This window comes from Dunckerocampus dactyliophorus, chromosome 16 (genome assembly GCF_027744805.1).
Source record: "Dunckerocampus dactyliophorus isolate RoL2022-P2 chromosome 16, RoL_Ddac_1.1, whole genome shotgun sequence".
NCBI lineage: Eukaryota > Metazoa > Chordata > Actinopteri > Syngnathiformes > Syngnathidae > Dunckerocampus > Dunckerocampus dactyliophorus.
The window spans coordinates 11,011,344-11,032,840 of record NC_072834.1 but is presented as its reverse complement, the minus strand read 5'-3'; the positions used below and the strand labels follow the sequence as shown (position 1 = coordinate 11,032,840).

The 21,497-nt window shown below is 39.0% G+C and overlaps 1 protein-coding gene across 6 annotated transcripts in view; it reads right to left on the bottom strand.

Moving 5' to 3' along the window:
• The window catches only part of LOC129168758 (ryanodine receptor 1-like), a 52,955-nt gene that overhangs the window by 13,434 nt on the left and 18,024 nt on the right, over positions 1–21,497 (bottom strand). For 2 of the 6 annotated variants that reach the window (XM_054754402.1, XM_054754405.1), the window contains exons 53-89: positions 21,278–21,441; positions 19,544–19,622; positions 19,294–19,383; positions 19,086–19,226; positions 18,933–19,010; positions 18,783–18,858; positions 18,574–18,697; positions 17,080–17,195; positions 16,906–16,973; positions 16,676–16,797; positions 16,487–16,536; positions 16,350–16,410; positions 16,140–16,266; positions 15,085–15,196; positions 14,915–14,996; positions 14,713–14,843; positions 14,310–14,630; positions 13,979–14,219; positions 13,747–13,834; positions 13,358–13,450; positions 12,927–12,941; positions 9,531–9,701; positions 9,400–9,459; positions 9,185–9,319; positions 8,995–9,107; positions 7,539–7,635; positions 7,347–7,456; positions 7,201–7,252; positions 7,025–7,117; positions 5,214–5,313; positions 5,045–5,124; positions 4,900–4,976; positions 4,747–4,820; positions 1,730–1,810; positions 1,553–1,641; positions 1,344–1,472; positions 1,147–1,251 (exon numbers count right to left, since the gene is read on the bottom strand). In XM_054754402.1, the coding sequence (XP_054610377.1) occupies positions 1,147–1,251; positions 1,344–1,472; positions 1,553–1,641; positions 1,730–1,810; positions 4,747–4,820; positions 4,900–4,976; positions 5,045–5,124; positions 5,214–5,313; positions 7,025–7,117; positions 7,201–7,252; positions 7,347–7,456; positions 7,539–7,635; positions 8,995–9,107; positions 9,185–9,319; positions 9,400–9,459; positions 9,531–9,701; positions 12,927–12,941; positions 13,358–13,450; positions 13,747–13,834; positions 13,979–14,219; positions 14,310–14,630; positions 14,713–14,843; positions 14,915–14,996; positions 15,085–15,196; positions 16,140–16,266; positions 16,350–16,410; positions 16,487–16,536; positions 16,676–16,797; positions 16,906–16,973; positions 17,080–17,195; positions 18,574–18,697; positions 18,783–18,858; positions 18,933–19,010; positions 19,086–19,226; positions 19,294–19,383; positions 19,544–19,622; positions 21,278–21,441 (3,945 nt within the window). Of the gene's footprint in view, positions 1–1,146; positions 1,252–1,343; positions 1,473–1,552; positions 1,642–1,729; positions 1,811–4,746; positions 4,821–4,899; positions 4,977–5,044; positions 5,125–5,213; positions 5,314–7,024; positions 7,118–7,200; positions 7,253–7,346; positions 7,457–7,538; positions 7,636–8,994; positions 9,108–9,184; positions 9,332–9,399; positions 9,460–9,530; positions 9,702–12,926; positions 12,942–13,357; positions 13,451–13,746; positions 13,835–13,978; positions 14,220–14,309; positions 14,631–14,712; positions 14,844–14,914; positions 14,997–15,084; positions 15,197–16,139; positions 16,267–16,349; positions 16,411–16,486; positions 16,537–16,675; positions 16,798–16,905; positions 16,974–17,079; positions 17,196–18,573; positions 18,698–18,782; positions 18,859–18,932; positions 19,011–19,085; positions 19,227–19,293; positions 19,384–19,543; positions 19,623–21,277; positions 21,442–21,497 lie in introns of all 6 variants that reach the window. The other 4 variants (XM_054754403.1, XM_054754404.1, XM_054754401.1 and 1 more) reach the window with 3 other exon arrangements.

Below are 21,497 nucleotides of genomic sequence, written 5' to 3'. Positions count from 1 at the left end.
TTAAATTCAATAAAATAATTTGTCAAATATGCATTGTTAAACTTAAATATAAATTTAAAACTGCATTAAAAGTGTGTTAGAATGAGCTTAATTTTGTGAGTATGTTGAGAATTAATCTGCTTTTGACTAAGTTTGCCCTCTGACACAACCTCCCTTCTCTCGGCAGCAGCACGGACGCCATAGTAAATCTCCATTGAAGCTCTAGTTTCAGCACATGGAAGCCCACAACAAGAAAGTAAGACCCTGATTGGATAAACCATAAAAAAAATGTCCCTCCTTTTCCGGTGTGAATTATTTCACAGCGATTCAATTCTACAGCTATGAATGTACTACATTGGAAGTAAATGACATAACCCGAGCGTGATTGAGTTTTGTTAGCTCGTTGGTTCATTAAGTCATACCACCGTTGTGGGAGGAGTAGTTTGCTAGTTTGCCCAACAGCCACCACTGCGATAGCTATAAGTGTCTCACAACAACAATGGCGTGTTGAAAGACCGGAAACAATCTCTACGCTTGATGAAAAAACTTAATCAGTGAAGCGTAAATATTTTTTTTTACAGTGGTACATGTATACTGTACATCTTATCTGTATTGTCACATATTTATAAATTATTATCGATTTAGTGTGAATGAGATCAGTTTTCTGCGGAAAAAAAAGTCTAGTTTCAGAGAGCTTTTTTTTTTTAAAAACTAAATTGACCAAAGACCCATAAATTTGCGAGGCCATGAATGCTGAATCGCGAATGTGCGGGGATTCACTGTACTACAAAAACTCTTCCTTGACAAATACATGTTTGATTGTCCCTGTCAGTGAGGTATTAATTTAATAATATGCATATTATTTGGGTAATAGGTTGCAATGGAGTACATTTGTACTGTATCATACTGAACTGTTAGGGGTAAATGACAAAAGTAACCATATTGCTAAATATAATTTCTCTCCCTCTCTTCTCTATCTGACAGAGCAACAGTTTTGCAAAGGCAGAATTGTTGATAGTTGTCGTTGCAAGTGTAACTAATGTTGTGCTGTGAGCCAAAGTTGCAAACACATTTGATTCTACCAAACTTTTATAGGTGAAGCAGTTACAAACAGGCTGCAATGACTTTTGGTGATGTTTTGATATGAAATAAATGAAACAATTGTACCTGAGCCAGCTTCATCATCATGTGAGCAAAGACATGGAGGAAACCCACAATAGCATCCCACAGTCTGCTGTGGGCCAGAGACTGCTGATTGCCCGTGCAGGGTCCCTGTGTGGAGAATGTAGTGGATTTTTGCAAGAATAAAATGAACAAATCCTTGCTGATCACTTTACACACAGAAAATGTTACTTGTTTTGTACCTGAATATATTCAGTTAGACTGTTGAAAATCTGTTTTGCTACAGTCATTGCTTTGGAAAAATTCTTCTTTCCCGGCTCATCGATGACATCTTTTCCAGAGTAATACCAGTAGAAATCACTGATTGATTCCTTTAAAGAGAAAATAAAACAGATGTAGTGGACTATCTCGATGTGAAACACAGTGAGAAATTATACTCTATTTTTGAGACCTGCAGTCTGAGCAGGTAATCGACTGTACAGATGATGATGTTGATGGTTGTTGTGCTTCCTGTCTGCGTCCTTAAGTAGTTCTGAAAGTCTGCAAGCAAGTAGGATAGCGGGCATGTTAGTAACTCTCAACGCTCTAATGCAACTTTACGCGAGCATGAAATACAAACCACACTCACCATTATTGTGACCCTCGCAGAGTAACTGCAAGAAGCGGAAGAGGTCACAGGTGAACTCATCATCAGCCATCACCTTCTCATCTAAATCCAAGGCAAAATTTTAGTATGACACGCTGACCCTGTGATAAAATAACACATTACACAAAGCAAGAATTGGATGGGTGGTTGTACGCACTGCATATAACTAGTGTCTGATGGTGTTCTTTGTTATAGAGACTAATGAGGCACTAAAGCGAAATAATTAAAATCATAATTTTCCAAACTAGTGAATGATCTGGCATATAGTCAGCTGGAGAGAAACACCCAGGAGCCATTAGCATCACATGCACACAAATAGAAGTAGCCAAAATAACACTAATCATAATAAATCATAATAACGCATATAGTCATACAAACAATATTAACATGGAAATACTGCGGGACCCAAAGGTGAACTATGCAGTTTTGCTACTAGAGAAAATGCATGGTAAATTTCCTAACAACAGATTCTCGACTCTTGATATTGTACTCAATGGAATACATTAAAACTACACAGAAGGGTTCCTGGAAGGAACCAATGGTTTTACCATTGCCATATACAGAAACTCGGAAGTTCACCAAGACTTTGCTGTTAAGGCGGAAAAACACTGAACATAGTTTGAGGTTTGGGTACAACAACTTGCCAGGTATACCGTATATATCAAGTTAAGCATTGTCTTGGTAAAAGAGGAATGACTGACAATTTCAGTGAAGTTGTTTGGGTTTTCACTTGTGGTGCAATGTCATAACTCGTGATGCAATGTGTTTTCACAAGGACTTGAATGAAAAGCAATTACAGCCATGCATCTCAAATAATGGGGCGGGTGCCACCGTGGTCAGGTGAAGCAGAGCGCACTATATTATATACTATTAAATATACAATACTATCTTTAAAAATACTACAGGTTCTCAATGGTATTTCAAATCAGCAGGGAGTCAAACATTTGTGTCCCCTAATGTGGGCATGACAGAAAATCATAGATAATAATAAATTTGTTTCAAAAGGTTCAACAAAAACCGAGGCAATTATTTCCCATAGGAAATGTAAATTCAATTAATCCTGTCTAGACACCCAAAAATATGAACAAAAAATACATTTTAAAGGGAATAATTATAGTTTTACATGTTGAGAACAACGCAACACAATTCTAAATGACGAATGAATGGAACTTATTGTTAATGTGGGCTCCCGTACATCCTGGTGAATTCAATAGTGTTTCTCACTTTCTTTATCAAAGTGCTGGCGCATGCAACTTTCATTGAGGGTTATTGAGCAGTCGCACTCGATCAGAAATGCACAAGCAGTGAGTCAGCAACACATAGGGTGCTTTGTTTGGGCACTCGATTTTGCAGAACAAAACAGCACAGACCAAATCAACTAGTTTCTTACGTGCAATATTGTTTTTGCCAAAAATGTTTTGGGCGAAAACCTTTGACGATGAGTGAATAATACAAAAACTGGGAAGTACAAAAAGCGAGGTTTGACCAGTTTTGGGTAATCTTGATAACAAACAGGGATGGAATCATACTGGCAGATACAATAGAAAAAAAGTGGGTTTTTTTTGTAAAATACCCTACCTAATTGCCATGATGTAAATACAGATTAAGATAAGCAGGAGCAACCAGATTCCATTTGTTTCCATTTAGAATGAACAAGAAATGTAACTTAAGTATGTAAGCTGTGAACATGCCTGACATTTAAGCCCCCCTGAGCGGAGGTGCAGTGTTAGGGACGGAAGGAGAAAAAAGAAAGAAAGGAGGAGACAGAGAGGCAGATGGACAGACAGATGATTTACCCCGATCTCGGCTCAACTCTGACGACCATGAAAGGATGGACGGGGGAGAGATGGCAGTGATCGAGGGGAAGGGAGAGAGGATCAGTGTGTTGACAACAGTAGAGGACTGAGAGATGAGGACGGGGAGATTAACAACATTCCATGGCAAAGTTCACTCAGCCACCATTTCAAATTAAGTCAACTGCAGACGGGGACCAGCAAGTCAAATAGAAACTATCACAAAATTAAGATTAAAACAAAAATACCGAAATCATTAACACTTATCCAAGTATTAATGATTTTTTTAGGTTAGGAAATGTATTAGGAATTAATATAGATTTGGTAAACTCAATGCCACATATGGAAAACGTCTGTCATCGTCATCTTACTGTACCGTCTTTTTTAATCACTTGATAAGGATTCAGTTTTAGTAAAATGTAATAAATGAGTAAATGAGAATCTGCCAATGTCTTCAGCGGAAGACATTGCTAATATTTGTGAATACAAATATGTAGTGAAACAGATGCTCTACTTGATTGACACATACCATTTAAAGGTCTATGCATGTTTAGCTACATTTTTTCTTGCTGTTTTATCGTCAACTTTTGATGTGCACTTCAACCTGTGGTGTACACATCATATACAGTAGATTGTGGATTGGCGGATCCTAGGTTTTTTTTTTTAATACCGCTAAGCATGTTATGTAAGTCATAATTCCGAGTTTCATTCAGAAGGCAGGAAAACTATATGAATTAATGTCCTCCTGCTGTGGCATTTGTTGTGTTTGTTGTGTGATGCTTTAGATTTACAAAGGAAGACCTTTCAAATTATGTATTTGATTAGCAAATCCAGTTACAAATATAGTTACATTCCGTATACACTGGCCACAACATACAGTCAGCATACACACTCAAGGTCCAATTCCAAAGCTCTATACAGTACGCCTTTTTAAAATGTAGCCTTTGATAATGAAATTTTGCCTAAAATAGTAAAAATCCTCAGTTTTTCTTGCAGTGTCAATCAAAACTGAGCATTATTCTTTCTTTCATCTGCAAAAGAATTCCAGTCTGTGTTACAGCTCACTAGATAGCGTAGGTTTACTTAATGTGGAGGCCATGTGCATATACAATATGTACTGAATGTATCCATCCATTAGCTTTGAACACATCTTCATCCGATAATGTACTAATTATAACCTCAGAAAGCCTCAGCATGATGACTTACTAGTGCCTTCCTCTGAGACCATGCCCAGCCCCTCAGCCTTGTTCTGCCTCTCAAAAGCATTTAGATCCAGGACACTGCGCAAAATAAGACAATGTTAATCGGACTATCAACACAACCAGATTAACCTAAAGGTAATATTCAATAGTTCTAGACCTGCATGTTTGCATCAAGGCTTGGACACTCAAAAAGAACCCAACGTCCTTTTTATCCTTCAGGTACTCTAGCATTTTCTGTTGAAAAAGGGTGAGCAAGTGTTTAGCAATGTTTTATAAATTAGGTTGTCTATAAGAGGACTCACCCGTTGAACCTCACTGTTTCCACCATTGAGGATGGAAATACCCAGTTTGAGGGTTGTTGACACCATTGGGCCTGTCTCACCTACATGAAGCAAAAAGTTGATTAAAATATCATCATATGTGAAGCATTGTTGATGTACTGTATACGCCACATGAAAGAAGAAGTTTCACCTTTGCAGGCGCTGATCATTTGCAGCACCATCTCTGCAGCCCCACGATTGTGAAGCCTGGACTGCTGGTAAAGGAGTCGTTGTTTTTCCATTTCTTTCTCCTGTGGTCAACAACATGATGAATGAGTGCCACTTTGTAGACTCGCAAGGTCAGAATGTAAATGGGTAGAAGATATGCTGTAAAATCCCATTCTATCCATTTATATTCTTGTTAAAATACTCATACTCCTTTCACTCATATCCCTTATGCTTGACCTCATTAATGCCCCATAGACTTACCAGTTTTGCTCAAATGTTCCATTATTTAGGCTTTAGTCATTTATAAGTGTCAAAATCTTGATTCAAGGTATCTGTCTGCACACATTCTCTTAGTTCACATTATTAGTGGTGGAATCACAACACTACTTCTTCACGTTTGCTGGCTGGAGCAAGCGTTAGACTACAGGAAGCAGCAACGGCCCAATATTGCAGGCATGAAGCTTGCATCTTTTGTCCAGACAATGTGGACAAGAGCTGCAATCCCTCTGTGTCGGAGATATTTCTTTGGCATTTAAAAGTAATTAAACCCTTAAATGTACCAATCATGTACTTTCTTTTCTGAGAGTGCAATGTACACCCAAATGGAAAATGCATGGAAAATGACCATTGAATGAATATCTCTGAATCAGAGGACCAAAGGACATTCCTCTGTTCAGCCACATCACAAATCAGCGTGTAGCATCCCACACCCTAAACACCGACCTCCCAACCTCCCACACCACACCCAACCCAAACCTCCCACCACCCACGTGTGCCTATAGCCGAGCATTACCCGTTATGTGTCGTGCTGTACACGCCTAAAGCCTCCGTCATATATGTGATTTTGTTTCTGTATGTTGCATGCCTGTATGGCAGCTCTTGGCTATGTGCATGAACGTTTAGCTTTAAAGGCTTCTGCGCTGTAGTCTGTCAGTAGGCTATGTGAGTGGGAAAGGGAGAGACACTGATCAGCAGCATTCGGTTAGTAAAGTTGGAGGTTAGGAAGGCGAAAGGAATTACATGGAGCCATGGAGCGAGAGAGAGGTGAATGGGACAGCAATGACATTGCAAGTTAATGTTAAAGCACTGTCATTTAAAGTGATAGTATTTTCCCTGTACATTTGGATGTCTAGTCTATTAGTAATAAAAATGTCTGGATATATGTCTTACTATACAGGTATACCATAAAGTTTGAATTGTTCATCTCCAACTACTACAGGGAAACCAAAGAGTGGTTGGTTCGAGTCCTGCAACAAAAAACATGCTGGAAATTGAGACTGGTGACTGGGCAAGGCAACAAATGTCAGTGTTTTTAATGCAAGAGTATAAAAACAGTGTAAAAAGCATTAAAAAAAAAAGTTACGCACTGGAGTGGTTCACACAACTGATGATGTAACATGTATATTTTAAAATTATTAGTATGATTAGATTGGTGCAACATTCACATTAACTTTGATATCTAATTAGACCCCATCCAGATAACAGTGGTGTCTAACGGCAAGTATTTTTTTTACATGTTTTGTTACATTTATTCTTTAATTTGAAAAGCATGGAGCTCCCCATCGTATATATCTGTATAAAATACTGCTGCTGACACCGAGCAAACATCTGGATTGGGGTTTTGTATTCCTAACAAAGCGAATGAAGCATAACAAACAAACACAGAGGGAAAGAGACAGAGACAGAGAGGGTGACCATGATGGTGAAATAATGTCGTGATGATGAGGCCACTCAATGCGTCGAGAGCTACCGCTCCGCTGTGTTCCTGGTCCCCAGCCCCTCGCCGCCCATTACCAGTTCCGACTGTCGCACCTCAAAGGACATCTCATCCTCAGCATCTTCCAACATTTCCTCTCCCCCTTCTTCTTCCTCATCAATATGGCAACTCTAAATGATGCAGGAGAACAGGATAGGCATGTAAATTTGACTTTGTGCAAATTAAAAGCTTAAATGACATTAAAAGGACCCACCTTTGCCATAATGTCTGCATATGCCATATAAAGATGATCTGTGTCAAGTTTACTGAAATGAGAGAAGACAACAGAAGAAAATTAATGCCCTATTGAAATATGGTTTAATATCTTTTTCCCGCATTTTATCATTCCACTGCTAAAACCTTTTTTCTGTTAGAGCAGTGCGACTAAAATGCAGAATAAGCTGGTGAAGGGGATCCGGCTTTGTTTCTTTCTCCTCCTCTTCGTCTCCTTCCTCTTGCTCCATTGCTTTCTGCAATATACAAGGGAGAGCACGGTAGAGTGAACAGAAAAAGAACAATTAAAATTATATGTGAGAGTTAGTTGGCACTCACAGACAAGTCATCTATCATTCTGTCTTCAAATGAGTAACCCTCTGTGTGAAGCCAGTTTCGCTTGTATCCTTCAAGGAACATGTTGGAAGCTCTGTGCCTGCGATGACAAAAAATTATGTTTTGTAAGGTCTTTTCTTACCCGCTACGACAATACTGCAAAATCTAATTGGATTCAATACAATTCTGCCTTTACAAAAGTATTAGTGTTCATATTTGATGCGGTTTTAACCATGTTTTTATTTACTTTGCATTTCATATCCATCTATAGCTGTCCGTGGCAAAGAATATGGCGTAAACCGGTTCATTAAACAATAAACATGAAATATGAATGTATAGAGTATATTACAGTACCGTAAAGCACCGTATAAACCGCATAAACGTATAAACCGCACCCATGTATTAACCGCACCCCCATTTTCAGGATCACGGCGGGGAAAAAAAAATGTTAGTTCATAAATGCTTGCCAACTCTTTCATCTCAAATCAACATGCGTAAAGGTACTAAGCAATTTCAAAAAGAAGAATAAAGAAGAAATCTGAACTTCGGCATCTAGATCTTTAATATTATGGCTAAGCACAGATTAATAATAATAATAATAATAATAATAAATCAAAATAAAGAAATTTGCAATTTTCAGAGATGTTTTGATATCTTATCTTTCACTGCTTCTCTTTTTCTCTATTATTATTTTATTGCATTGCTTCAGTGTGAATTTGAATAAACTCCCAACATTGTATTGTATTTTACAACTGCAATGTTTTAATGGAAGCTTAGGTTAGCTTCAGTGTATATAGAGATCGTTTCACTGTGTGAAAATACAGACAGCCGTCAGATAAGTTAGTTGCATACAAAAGCATTTTCATCAACTGTGCAGCAGAGGGCGCTAAAGTCAAAGCAACTGTCTGACCCACAGATGGCTATTCTAAAATGGACTTGTCAATTTCTGCGTCTCGTCACAGACCTGTCATCGAGTATAAACCGCACCCCGATTTTTTGCTTCTTACCAGTGGAAAAAAAAAGTGCGGTTTATACACTACGGTATGTATTTTATCACTGCTGTATGGCAACGGAGCAGTGCTATAATATGACATTGGAAATTGTGTTGGCATAACAGTTTACACAGATGCGTTGTATAAACATCTATATAATATATAAATACAAATGTATGTATTTATGTAATATAAACATACAAATGCAATGTTTATTATTGTAGTTGTCATTAAGGTACCTTATTTACCTGCATGAGAGGAAAAATACCGTATGTGAACCAAGGCAGTGCAGTTCTACACCACTGCTACAAACATTTTGTTAAATTAATACCTTGCTTGTAGTCTCAAACAAAACTGGGCATTATTATTTTCATGCATTCATTATATACTGATACAGCTATTGTACTGAATGTTATTAGATTGCAGGTGTGCCTAATACTGCAGCCAGTGAGTGGAACCGTATTTACCTTGGGATGTTGTACAGTGGTGTCATTCTGAAGCAAGCAACAACAGCCCTGCGTCTCTGCTTGGACAACAATTTATGCCATACCATCTTCTTGGATTTAAATGGGTGCTCAGTCTATAAAGGAAATAAACCCATGAAAATCACACTTTTCTTTCATAGTTTGTCAGGGCAGGTAAGGAATTGTTGCTCACCACTTCAAGATGATAGAGGACGGCCGACACTTCCTGCACTCTCTTGACCACTTTCACTGGTGCATCAGCATCTTCTGCCTTTCCCGCCATTTCTTTGTAGAGGGCCATCTGCCAGCGCATGGATGGGTTGTCCACCTGTCCACAGCACTGAGAAGTTTAGAAACTCTGATTGATCACAACTCCACAATCTTGCAATATTCATCATGGAATTAAACCTTTCCCTGCAGGTGAAGATTATTTTGTAGGAACTCCCTCACTTCTTCATCAGTGTCTCTCTGGAAGGTAAAAAAGCAATCAACTGTCTGTCTTTTGTATTTATTGCTGGTAGTGTTTACATCAGAATTACCAAAGAATATCGGATCTTAGCCAAGTTGATGAGCTCCTGATCGGCAGGGGAGCACATGTTGAGGCCTATTGGGAGCATTTTCTTCAAAGCAGCAACGATGAGAGAGGTCTGCACGGAGTAGCGATCTCCCCGTTTCTTCTTCTTGGTACGCTCTGCATCCGAGCCTCCGCCCTGACAGAAAGTACAGGCAAGTATTCAAAGTATCTCATAATGTGTCACAAATGACACTGCTGGGTACCAAACACGCTAGAGTCAATAAAGTCAATAAAGTCAAGAAAAGCCCTCAAATAGTTTCACAAGAGTTCATCATAGCTGGGTGATTGACACTACCCTACAAATAACCAGATAATCCCAAGAAGGAATTGAATATTCTATTGTCAAAATAGAACTAACTAAATTTGACTGAAGAAAGACAAAAACCTAATTTCTCTGAGCTCAGTGTGGTAAGTAGAGGGTGTGATAAAAGTGTGGGAGCAATGTGAGGGTCTGGCTGGATTTGTGAAAGTGGAGCTGAACAACAGTGGGAATTAAAGGAATTTTAATCTGTAAAAATGGTTTGACAAAGCATGCAATGAAAATATTAGTAGACAACCCAGTCAGCTAATGGTGAGCAGAATGACAGTGATCAAGCATTCCTGCATGGCAACTGCTTTAGAAAACAAAAGAAGTAGAGGGTGGCGATTAGGGGTGTCACAAGAGTCCCAACTCACGAGACAAGACGATGCACGAGATTGGGTCCACAAGAACCAGATGAGATTTTAACATCAATTTTAAGAAAAGTACAATGAAAAAATATGAATGGACAAACACATTTTTTTATTTACCCGAGTCACAAAACAATGCAGATGTGTTTTGAAATGTTTATTTTCCCATAAATTGCCACTGAACTATTAGTGTCAACATCACTGTTATGATAATATATAATAAAATAACAATAATTAATAAATAAAAATAATAAATAATATAAAATAAATGCATGACACAACTGTCTTTCACTTTTAATGCGCACCCATACTTGCTTAATATAGCAACAGTGCCGCTAAATTGTCAACCCGGATCTGTTCTACGTATTAAATGTGTTATGAAGCGGAACCAGTGAATACCGGTGCTTGCAAAGTTGGCGCTCAACCAAATGTAACAAGCATAAATAAAACAGCTTGATGATTAAGGGTGCAGACAAGTCTGAACAGCTATGTCTTTTCATCTGACAAATCTTAAGTAACTTTGATCAAAAAACCATCCACACGTCACTCGCTGACGCTGACACTGACACTGGGAACACCGAGGTAGGCTGGATTGCGAGGTGTGATTAAAGCACTTATGTGCGGTTCCAATAATGTCTCTCGCATTGCCACTTCCATATTACTGTATTACCATTCATAGCAGCAATGCCATAGTTCACAGTATGATTGGCTTCTGGTTGCCCTGTTCTTGCGAGACAGCTTTACTCCAAACGAAAAATCTCGTCACGTTGTAATCTCGTGAGATCTTGTGGCCTCATGAAACCCCCAGTGGCGATATAACAAAATGAATTGTTAATTTGTAAGTAGTTAACCGGCTGTTAAGAGAACACAGCTAGTCCCTGTGCTTTCCTCCTGCACTCCTTTCCTGCTTCTGTGTTAAGGCCTTTTGAATGATGCTCTTTCTGGGATCTCCATTGTTCAAATGCATGTGAGATGATAAAATGCGCAATTTAATTTGGACTACAATATGTATAGCATGTTATCGAGAATTGTCAGGGAACTTTTCATTATAGAGTTGGTACTGAATGTGTCAAACTATCACAAGAACAATATTCAGTAGCAACGTATACTGTATAGTATAAGTCACTAATTTAAAGTCCATTGTAAGGATGTAAGTGCGTGTAGACCATATTAAAATGAGCATGGGCATTTAGCAATACTTGGATTATTGCAATAGTTTGCAGTCATGTAGAACCGCTTAACTTTAATACTTGTACATCCTTTAAATGTACATAAATTACAAATACAAAAATAATAAAGTGCATCTATTAATGTTGTGAAGGCAGATTTTTTTTGGACAAAACTCTATACAAATGTATATAATGTTGTGCCTGTAAAGCTGAATCTTTCATACATATTATTGTCTTCATATAATGTATCTTGTAAGTGCATCAGCCTTGTCTTGATTTCTGTTTGTGATGCAAGTGTGTTATGGAAGACTAGTTTCAAGGAAACAGGCTGCGAAGCGTTCCAGAGGGAAACATGTAGATATTAAGTGTGAATTAATGTATTGGTTAAACCCATGGTCATTTGGAGCACATTCTAACATGGCAACCCCAAAGCTGTCTCTATAAGGATAGGCCTCAGTCATGTTAAGGCCTCAAGTGTGTTAGTGGGTTTGCATACTTGAAGGAGTTCATAGGAAACTAAACCATCAGGCTTCATGGCAGTTCCATGGAGGAGAGAAGAAAGAGCACAGAGAAGGCTAACATCATCTTCTAGTGGCAGAAAGCTGCATTACACAAGCTACAGGTCAACATACCTGCTAGGAAAGGAAACAAGGGACATTGTAGAAGACTTGAACTCAACTATGATCAACAGAGAGCAAACTGACAGCATGATGGCACTGTGCTCTCACTGCCACTGTGGGCTTGGTGCAAAGTCCAGTGCCATGAGCCCAACTCTACAGATGAGTACTTTCATCAAGCGCCTCCAGACTCCCCCCCTCGCACACTGGCAGGACTGGGCATGTCTGCCCTGATGTCCAGTGATCCTTTAAGAAAGTAGTGTACATGTCTTTCAATCCTAAAGCCACAGGATATCCATGGTGTAAACCTAAGCTGTTCTGGAAAAGATTTTCATATTCTATTAATAAAAATAAGTCAGTATTTATAGCAATGACAATATCTCAACTGACAAAGTGGACACAGCTGCCTGTGCTGGAAAAATTTCACGACTTAAGACATGCCAGGCCATGGCTCTTTATGCAAAGTGCATGTTACTCTATATGTGTATCTAGGTCTACTTATAAACTATATGAACAGATGCATTGGGACAAAGGGCCATTACAACTACATGTTGTAAAAATCAAAGAAAAGTGTTGTTCCACTCTTCTAGAAAAACTCAGCAAAATTTTGGAGTATGTTGTGGGATTTGTTGTCAATTCATCCGAAGAACATGAGGTTCTTCCACACCAAACTCATCCAAGAGATGCAGTAGAATTACTAAGGGGTTGAACCCTGATTGATTAATTAATAAACAGTCTGTCTCAATACTTTTGTCCATATATTATAGGTATACAGTAGTACGTGTGTATGCATTAAGACATGATGAGGATCAGATGTGCCAGTGTGCTGGGGAGGTTGATGAAAAGCTCCCCCAAAGTGAGGTGCCATGCGGTCAGCACAGCGGTCGTGCAGGAACAAGGTCTAACCTCTGAGTCCCCGCCCTGGAAAACCCAGCCGCAACCCAACAGGTCAGGACAAAAAGAGACAGCCAAAAAGAGAATATTGTTAACATAGCTGCTTTCGCTTCTAAGTCGCTCCATCAAACCTTAATAAAAAACAGCAGCAGGGATATCCACAAACTACTGTAAACAAATAACAATGAAGAATAATAATAGTGATGCAACCTGGTAATGCCAGACTGCAACAAATATAAATATTTACAAATCTATACAATTCTCTGATCATGGTAGGTATGTACAACTGGCTTAACTAGTTGTTCAATTATTAAACTACAACACAATTACAACGAAATAACCGGAATATATACCGTATATATAATGTACTGTATGTTCCAAGCTGTATCAGAAATAATGGACTGACAATATAGCAGCCTCACCGAACATGTCCAAGCACTCACCTTGCTCATTTTGCTCTTGCTGTCAGCAGTGAGGAATGACATGTTATTGATCTCATTCATCACCACAAAGTTCTGCTCCTCTCTCTTGAAGTTCTGCATTGGCATCAGAGAGCACAAACATACATACATACAGTAACTTACTACTGTTAATGCCTCAATTAACGCCGCTCTTCAATTAACGGTGAGTACAACAACATTGGTTCTGTTGCTGTTGTTTTGTCCAATATCCTTGTCAATAAATGTCAACGTGGTCAACGATATGAGTTTTAGAAATAGCAACCTCTCACCATAATTATCGCTTGCTTCCAATTAACACCCCACCCTCTTTGCAGGCTACGTAAATAAAAGCATTTATAGTATATTATCTAAGGCTAAATGTGTGTACTCACATGAGATTTCGACCAGAATATAAAGACCTCTCCAACCATGCGGAACAGTTCCTCTGCATCAGGGTCTGGGCAGGTCAGCCATTTCGCCCTGTGGCAGAGTAAATTGTTACATTTGTCACCCAGTCACCAATTTTCCCGAATTTTTCAGATAATAATAATGCATGAATCTTCATGACAAAGTTCCAGTTTGGGCAAGACATGACAATCTATGAATGTGCCACTCTAGTTATACCTGTTATTGTCCACGTAGCGGATGAGGAGCGGGTACAGTGCATACAGGTCTCGACAGAGGACGGCAAACTCATCTCGAATGGTGCCGTCTTCCTCGTCACCTTCTGATTTGCCCTCCATCCGCAAATGGTCTTCCTCAGCCACCACCTTTGATGTGCGCTTTTTCAGCTTTTCCATCGTTGGGATGAAATGGGATTTGAGCATTTCGGGTTTGGCTCGGCTCACAATGGGCTGTGAAAACACTGGGAAGGAGGGAGAAATGGTATCAACTATGAGCTAAATTTATGATACTGCATTTGTATGGCAATCAATAAAGTAAAAACATTGCTCACCAGCCAACCTCTTCATCCAGGAGGCTTCATCAATACCCAGGTTGTTGACTACAATTTTCATAATGCTGCCAAGCAACTGATTGAGGTGTTCTGATGTGACCGCAGTGCAGAGTTGACCTTCCATGTCAGTGAAGTTCTCAAATCCTCGTTCCCACCAGCGAGGTAGGTAGTTACACAGCATGGGTAAAGTGATCTCAATCACATGAGGCATCTCTGTATAGCGGGCCCCTGACTCTGCCAAGTCTCCAATCTCTTTCAGAAGGGAATCCAGCTCTGGTATATCTGGACAAAGCTCTTGGACTTCATTGGGAAGGCCCAAGACTTTCATAGAAGAAGAATCATTTTTAAGTCGTTTTTAATTTTCTTTTTACATAAAATCTGTGCACCACTTGAGCAAACTCACTAGCTCTTTCTCTGGGGGTCTTTGTGGTATAGACAGAGAAAGCGTTGTATTCATTTAGATAGGGTTCCAAGTAGGCCACTGGCATAGCTGCTGCCAGGTGAGCCAAACACTCTCCCAGAGCTGGCCTCTGTCTGGAAATATCAAGAGTGTAGTCAAGTCCTTCTGGATCCTACCATTAAATACATATAATCTTGCCTGTTACCTCTCAACATGTGGATTCTTGACAGTGCCAAGGGAGTAGATGCTACACATGATGCGATAGCACGACATCTGCAGGTCATCCACTGTGTGCAAGCAGTCAGACGTCAGTGATGTACAGTGATGTTGGAGGACAAGTGTGAAAAAATCAAATATTGATGTCAAGGAACTTACAGATGACATCATCTCCAAACTGGTGCTGGGCAATGTGATCAAACAGGGAAGTGAGCACTGGGAGCAAAGCAATGGTTGTGTAGTTGATATTCTGGGACACGCCTTTCACTTGCTATTAGGAAAACAAAAAAATTTATTTGTATATGTACTGTATGTACAGTATATGTACTGTATGACAGGTACATTAAAGAGCTATAAGGCTGATTTTAATTTGCAACGTTCATAGATTATATATACTGTACGGGCAAAAGTATTGGCATACATTGCCACTTCACCTGCAAGAAGTAAAAATGGAAACGCTTTGCCCAATTAATCAATCAATTAAGTGATGCGTCCCAATGTTATTCTTATATTACCTTACCAATATATCACTTCATCTAACAAGTGTTTTATTACTGTATTTTTAGATCTGCAACAATTAATCGATGACTCAATGATTAATCAATTATCCAATTAATCAACAACTGTTTTGGTATTTGATTAATTGTTTTTTTTTACATAAAAATGTAAATATAATCTGATTTTAGCCTCTCAAATGACAATATTTTTTCATTTCCTTACTAATACATGAAAGCAAACCTATCATATTTGTGTTTCAGGCAAAAGGAGATATTCACACACACCAGCTTTGACTTTGGATAACAGTGATAGACATTTTTTCCTCTTTTATGATATGTTGCGGACCAAACCACTAACTGTTTGTGTTTGTTTCATATTGATTTGGTCCATGTAGGGCCTAACGATGACTTGATTAATCGAAACAAGTTTTATATTAACCGACTAACAAAATAGTCATTAGTTGCAGCCCTTTGTATTTTACAGTATGTCCTTGTTGTGTTCTGTGTACAGTGTGAGTGACTTAGGAGTTAATTTAGGCATAGGTTCCGACTTACACTGAAACTCGACTCACAAATTGTGAAACTCTTTGCATGAAATGTCTTCCTATGTAACCTTGTACGCGTGTTTGAAATAAACTGCCGAACATACTAAAACTATCACAGTCTAGCAACGGAACCCGTACGTAACCCGAGGACCAGCATATGTGCATCCAGCACCTGATTGCCTTTTGATACTTTTCCCAGTTTAAGGTTCTCCACCATCTTCTCTATATCATCAGCAGCACTCTCAAAGAATGATCGCAAGCCAGCTTTAACAATCTCTGGACCGGACTTCATTACAGTTCTAAACACAAAGAAAGAATGTTAAAAAAAACAAAAACAAATAAATTGTATCGAATGCATGTATTTAAATATACAGTACTAAACCTTGCATCCAATGATCGAGCCAGAATATGAAGACAATTAACAATGGCCGGTGCGTCCGTTCCTGCACATACAAGTACAATTCTACATTAAGGAATTTTACAGCACCATTTCAGGCTTGTGGAGGGGGAACAGCTTACCAAAGAGAGAAACTCTGTGTCTCACCAGAGCAGACATTTTACAGAAGATACTAAGGAATAGAAGGAAAGGAAAACAGGAAACGAATGAAAGGGAAAGGAAAGAAGATGCATAAACAGGGAAAGATGAGGAAATGTTAAAGGGTGGGATGGAAAGAAGGCATAACATGTGCGTTGTAGGAGAGACCTCACCTTGCAATCATCTCTTTCTCCTTATTGGACGAATGGCCACCACTACCCAGGACTTTTGCAGGCGTGGACAAGAAGTAGAGGCAGTGATTTTTGAAATACTGGTTAATCAGTGGCATCAGGATCTGAAAGAGGTGGTCTCTCACACTTAGTGAAGCTAGTGGATCGAGACAAGTTGAGTCTCTACTGTTCACAGTAAACATTAGTCGCTAGTCATTAGCCATTAGGCACACCTTTGCAAAGAACTTGATTTCCTGTTCATGAGGAGACTTTTCTACTCGTCCACTGCTTACTACAGCCTCTGGAATGCACATTGTAAAGAAACAGTCAAAGAAATGACTTCACTTACTCCACGACCACTGCACTGCATGTAAGACAATCTATTCAAAATCCTTGCCCCTCAGTACCGAGATGAGCGATAAACTCCTGGGCGATTTCCATCCATTTCAGCAGCTTTTGCAGAAAGCCGTAAGCAAATCTTTTCTCTATGGAAGAAATGTCAGACTCCATGTCTTTCAAGCCCCTGGTGAGAAATAAAGCACAGTCAATGTATAAACAAATTTGAGAAAACGGGACTCTATTTTTTTTATTTTAAACAGCCACTCTACACCTCAGCCATTCTTACTTGACATAGAATGTTTCTGCTATAATGTGGCCGGGCTAATGGCTGTCAACCTGAATGGCCGTACTTTTCCCTAAATAAAAAAGTCTGAAAAAAACAAGTAATCTTAAATTCGATTACGGTAATCCCTGGTTTAGCATGGTTAATTGGTTACAGGCTGGATTGTGATAAGTGAATTTCCGTGAAGTAGGATTCCATCTTTATAAATAGAATATTTTTGTAGTTATGGCATAAAAAACCTGTTTAAACTCATGTTAATACGTTTTTTATTATAGCCCTGTAAAAATGAAACACCCATATAGTCATCTTTACATTCGTATTACCCAATATAGCAGATTTAACCCGAGAAAAACATTTAAGACATAAATAAGACTTTTGCTGTGTTGCAATAAATGTCTTACTGACATGTGTACAGAAAGTGACGTTGGGGGATCAGCGTTTTCAGTAGCCCGCGTTGTCATTGTTATGATTATTATGTTATTATTATTATAGTGCCTGTGATCAAGTCTGGTGCTTGTCTCACCGAACAATTACTGACACCCAGCGACCAATGTTGAATACTACATTCACAACTTTAATGCAGCTTTTTAATTCCTTTTTTTCTTTTTCCTATTTTTATTTTAGTTAATTTAGCCATTTTTATGATTGACAATGCTTAATTTACCCCTAAAATACGTAACCTTTGCTTCAATAGGCATATTTTTTTTACTAATAATAGGTCATATTCAGCCACAACACAGCATGATTTATTGATATACAGTATGTTTGAAAAACCATGATGGAGTGAAAAATTCGAACCATAATGTGGGGAGGGACGACTGTATTTGCCTTTCGCGAGTGGTCTCAGACATAAGCCCCACGAGTAGCAGGGATCTACTGTATATTCAGGGTTGTCGTATACTCGGGCCAATACAGTAATAGCAAAGTACTGTGGCTGTGTAGCACTTTAATTCAATGGGCCATTTTCTAAACCTAAGGTCCAGCATAAGCCCCAAAAGCTGCATTTTGTCCTGTCAAGATTGTTTGACCTTTTCAATCACTGTAATAAGAATTGCATAACCACCCATGTCTATATTGCACCTAGTTTGATCAGACAAAAGGTAATCTCCTGTTCTCTAATCATGTTTGTGCCGTCTAAATTGAAAGGTTGTGTGAGGATATTTTGCCAGGGCAACACAAATATTTTTGATGAACCATATGCACGTAAACAGAAATTATATACATATATACAGTATAATTATGCTCTGCTAAATGTTTTCCTGTGTATGCATGTAGTTACCTTGTGACCGCATATCCATTTAGCTGCAGGAACTTGAGCAGCTCATAGGCCTTCTCCCTGTCTCGTGCCTTTTCCTTTGCAGTCAGAGTGTCATATGGAACCAGAAGAGGATGTGTCCCACCACCTGCATTGAACAGAAACAACACCCTTGAAGACAGCTAACCAAAGTAAACTAATAGGCAGCACCTTATTCTAAAAAAATAACTTACCTTTAGCTTGAAGCTCCAGCTTCTTCTTCCTACCCCAGGTGTTATGATAATTTTCTGCCAGCTGCTCAGCCATAGACTGGACAGAAGAAATATAAATGTTGATTGTATGGAATGATATAATATAGTACATAGATTAGAATATCAAAATACCTGTAAGTCTCTTGAGAGAGCCATGTGTGAGATGTCAATAGGCTGTGGACTGTAACCATGACTTGGGTCGTAGGTTGCCTTGAAGGAAATAATGGTCATGTAACATATAGCACAACTATGGTGATGTAATTAAAGCATCCTACTGCTGTATACCTGTGCCGTCTGGGAGATTTTCCGTGATGCCGCCTTCTTCTTTTCTGATTCTTCTTCCTCTCTGGCCTTATCTATGGTCCATTCCCATGCCAGCATGGCTTTGATGGACTCTTTGATGGGCCAGCGATAGATCTCCTTGTCCTGCAAGCAACAGCATCAGTTCTGTCAGAGGCACAGACAAATGAAATAAACATACATGTACACATACCTTCTCTGAGAATGTCTTGTATGGTCTAAGCATGGGGTGAGTTTTCGCATTTTCATCCAGGACTTCACCATACGACCAATTATTCTGGATCTGGAACACAGAATTTTTGATACAACTCTCATATTGGCTTTCATTGAATTCTGCAAGTGTACCTAATGTTGATATATAGCCTAGCTATTAATTTACCTAACCAAAACAGACGTTTGTGCTACACATTCAGATTATTTACAGCAAAAAATAAAAGTTTTACCTTTTCAAAAGCCCATTTATCATGAGTATATTCAGCATATTTGTTGATAAACGCATCCAGTCTTTCCGGGATGATGGTGCTGTTGGAGACAGATTTTTTTTTTTTTTAATTGAACAGGTTAACATGAAAGTTACAGGGGTGTGAAAAAGTGTTTGCCCCATTCCTAATTTCAATTTTTTTTGTATGTTTGTCACACTAAAATGTTTCAGATCAAGAAACTAATTTAAATATTTGTCAAGGACAACACAACTGAACACAAAATACAGTTTTTAAATAAAACTTTTTATAAATAAGGGAGACAAATATCCAAAACCTACATCCAAACCCCGTGTGAAAAAGTGATTGCCCCTTAAACCTAATAACTGGTTGGGCCACCCTTAGCAGCAACAACTACAATCAAGCATGTATGTTCGAGCAGCCGCTATTTGCCTGAGGAGGAATTTTGGCCCACTCATCTTTGCAAAATTGTTGTAATTCAGCCACATTGGAGGGTTTTCCAGCATGAAGCGCCTTTTTAAGGTCATCCCACAGCAGCTCAATTGGATTCAGGTCAGGACTTTGACTAGGCCACTCCAAAGTCTTCATTTTGTTTTTCTTCAGCCATTCAGAGGTGGACTTGCTGGTGTGTTTTGGATCATTGTCCTGCTGCAGAACCCAAGTTCATTTCAGCTTGAGGTCATGAACAGATGGCTGGACATTCTCCTTCAGGATTTTTTGGTAGACAGCAGAATTTATGGTTCCATTTATCATAGCAAGTCTTCCAGGTCCTGAAGCAGCAATACAGCCCCCGACCATCACACTACCACCACCATATTTTACTGTTGGCATGATGTTCTTTTTCTGAAATGTGGCGTTACTTTTATGCCAGATGTAATGGAACACACACCTTCCAAAAAGTTTAACTTTTGTCTCGTCAGACCACAGGAGTATTTTCCCAAAGGTCTTGGAGATCATGAAGATGTTTCCTGGCAAAACTGAGACATGCCTTAATGTTCTTTTTGTTCAGCAGTGGTTTTCATCTTGGAACTCTGCCACGCAGGCCGCTTTTGCCCAGTGTCTTTCTTATGGTGGAGTCATGAACACTGACCTTAACTGAAGTTCTGTATTATATTGTACTGTCGAGGAAAAGGCTTCTTGAGACGTCATCTGTACTTCTGTGTAGAAGGTGTCGGACGTTTCGCTCCTCATCCGAAGAGCTTCGTCAGCAAACTAATAAGTGCTGGTAGCTTAGGCCTTAAATACAGTAAGAGTGGGCGGAATTGGTGTGCCAACACCCTCCTCCTATTGGTTCGTTACACTAAGCCTGCATTCCTCATATACCACTGTAAAGATGAGGAATGCAGGCTTAGTGTAACGAACCAATAGGAGGAGGGTGCCTACACAGATATATTGTACTGTATTACTGTATTATATTCTACAAAAAACTGAAGTACTTGACTGATAGATCTCAATTAATTTCAGTTTAGTTATGTTTTAACAGAGGGGCAATCACTTTTCCACACAGGGCCATGTAGGTTTGGATTTTTTTTCTCCCTTAAAAATAAAAGGTTTCATTTAGAAACTGCATTTTGTGTTCAGTTGTGTTGTCATTGACTAATATTTGTTTGATAATCTGAAACATTTCAGTGTGACAAACATACAAACAAAATAAGAAATCAGAAAGGTGCAAACACTTTTTCACACCACTGTATAAAGAGAGTTAAAAGAGAAAGGTGAAAAAAAAAATCTGATCACTTTGTGGTTTCAACAGGTTTTGGATCAAAGTTGCCCTCGGCATCCACTGATGCCTTCTTTTCTGTTTTGGAAGAATAGCTGGCATCTACATAGTCCGGAGGAATGGCGCCGGCGATGGCACAAATGCATGGCATAGAGATTTTGAAAATCTCTGCATCAAATTTCTGGAAATCACAAAAAACAATGTTACTCTGCACACACTGTGACTTTAGCAACTTTT